This window comes from Muntiacus reevesi, chromosome 1 (assembly GCF_963930625.1).
Source record: "Muntiacus reevesi chromosome 1, mMunRee1.1, whole genome shotgun sequence".
Taxonomy (NCBI): Eukaryota; Metazoa; Chordata; class Mammalia; order Artiodactyla; family Cervidae; genus Muntiacus; species Muntiacus reevesi.
Window position 1 is genome coordinate 185,894,559 of NC_089249.1, and position 1,687 is coordinate 185,896,245.

General features: G+C 51.5%; 1 protein-coding gene across 1 annotated transcript; it reads left to right on the forward strand.

The window, feature by feature from the left end:
- The first annotated feature begins 463 nt into the window (after positions 1 to 463).
- LOC136165481 (olfactory receptor 10H1-like) lies at positions 464 to 1,417 on the forward strand. Its single transcript, XM_065931959.1, has one exon. The coding sequence runs from the start codon at positions 464 to 466 to the stop codon at positions 1,415 to 1,417; it is 954 nt and encodes a 317-aa protein (XP_065788031.1).
- Positions 1,418 to 1,687: the final 270 nt, after the last annotated feature.

The following is a 1,687-nucleotide window of genomic DNA, read 5'->3' on the forward strand; positions in this document are numbered from 1 at the left end:
TGTGCTAAGCTCCTTAGATGTATGTTGTTGTTGTTCTGTCGCTAAGTTGTGTCTGACTTAGCGACCCCATGGACTGCAGCACACCAGGCTTCCCTGTCCTTCACTATCTCCCGGAGTTTGCTCAAACTCATGTCCATTGAGTCAGTGATGCCATCCAACCATTTCATCCTCTGTTGCCCTCTTTTCCTGTCCTCAGTCTTTCCCAGCATCAGGGTCTTTTCCAATGAGTCAGCTCTTGGTGGCCAAAGTATTGGAGTTTCAGCTTCAGCATCAGTCCTCCCAGTGAATATTCAGGTGGTCCTACTTAAACCACAAGGCAGACCTTTATTCTGAACATTATTATGCAGATGGACTGATCATGGTTTGAAGAGGTGAAGGAGCCTCTCCAGGAAGTCCTGAAGAGGACTCATTAGAGATTCTGAGTTCCTACCTATGGGAATTCCTCCTTCTTTTCCCCAACAGTATGGCTGCCATTCTGAGGCTAAATTACACCTCAGTGACTGAATTCATCCTCATCGGCTTCTCCACCTTCCCCCACCTTCAGCTGATGTTCTTCCTGCTCTTCCTGCTGATGTACCAGTTCACGCTGCTGGGGAACCTGCTCATCATGGCCACCGTCTGGAGGGAGCGCAGCCTCCACACTCCCATGTACCTCTTCCTGTGTGCCCTCTCCATCTCTGAGGTCCTCTACACCTTCGCCATCATCCCGCGCATGCTGGCCGACCTGCTCTCCACCCACAGCTCCATCCCTTTCAAGGCCTGTGCCAGCCAGATGTTCTTCTCCTTCACGCCCGGCTTCACCCACTCCTTCCTGCTCACAGTCATGGGCTATGACCGCTACGTGGCCATCTGCCACCCCCTGCGCTACAACACGCTCATGAGCCCCCGAGGCTGCGCCTGCCTGGTGGCCTGGTCCTGGGCTGGGGGCTTAGTTGTTGGGCTAGTGGTGACATCTTCCATTTTCCAACTCACTTTCTGTGGGTCTAATGAGATTCACTATTTTGGCTGCCATGTGCCACCTCTTCTGAAGTTGGCTTGTGGGAACGTCTCCACTGTGGCCATGGGCGTGGGCCTCGTGTGTATCACCGCCCTGCTGGGCTGCTGTCTCCTCATCCTCTTGTCTTACGCCTTCATCGTGGCCGCCATCTTGAGGATCCCTTCAGCCGAAGGCCGGCACAAAGCCTTCTCCACGTGCGCGTCCCACCTCACCGTGGTGGTCGTGTACTACGGCTTTGCCTCTGTCATCTACCTCAAGCCCAAGGGGCCCCAGTCTCTGGAAGGAGACACGCTGATGGGCATCACCTACATGGTCCTCACTCCCTTCCTGAGCCCCATCATCTTCAGCCTCAGGAACAAGGAGCTGAAGATCGCCATGAAGAAGATCTTCTTCAGCAATCTCTACCCCTCCAGCATCTGAGTGGCTGGGGTGGAGGTGGTTTCAGATTATGTTAGAAGGATGACCACACCCTCATCTATTCAATGGGATTAATCAAAGCTACCTTGTAAGATTGGTGTAAAGATTTCTAAGTGTGTGTGACACTTATCACATAGTAAGTGCTCAGTAAATGTTAATCTTTTTTTCCTTTTTCCTCTCATGGTCTGTGTGTCTCCCATTAGCTTCAACTTTTAAAAAAAGATTTATTTATTTATTTTTGACTGCACTGGGTCTTCATTGCTGTGCGCAGAT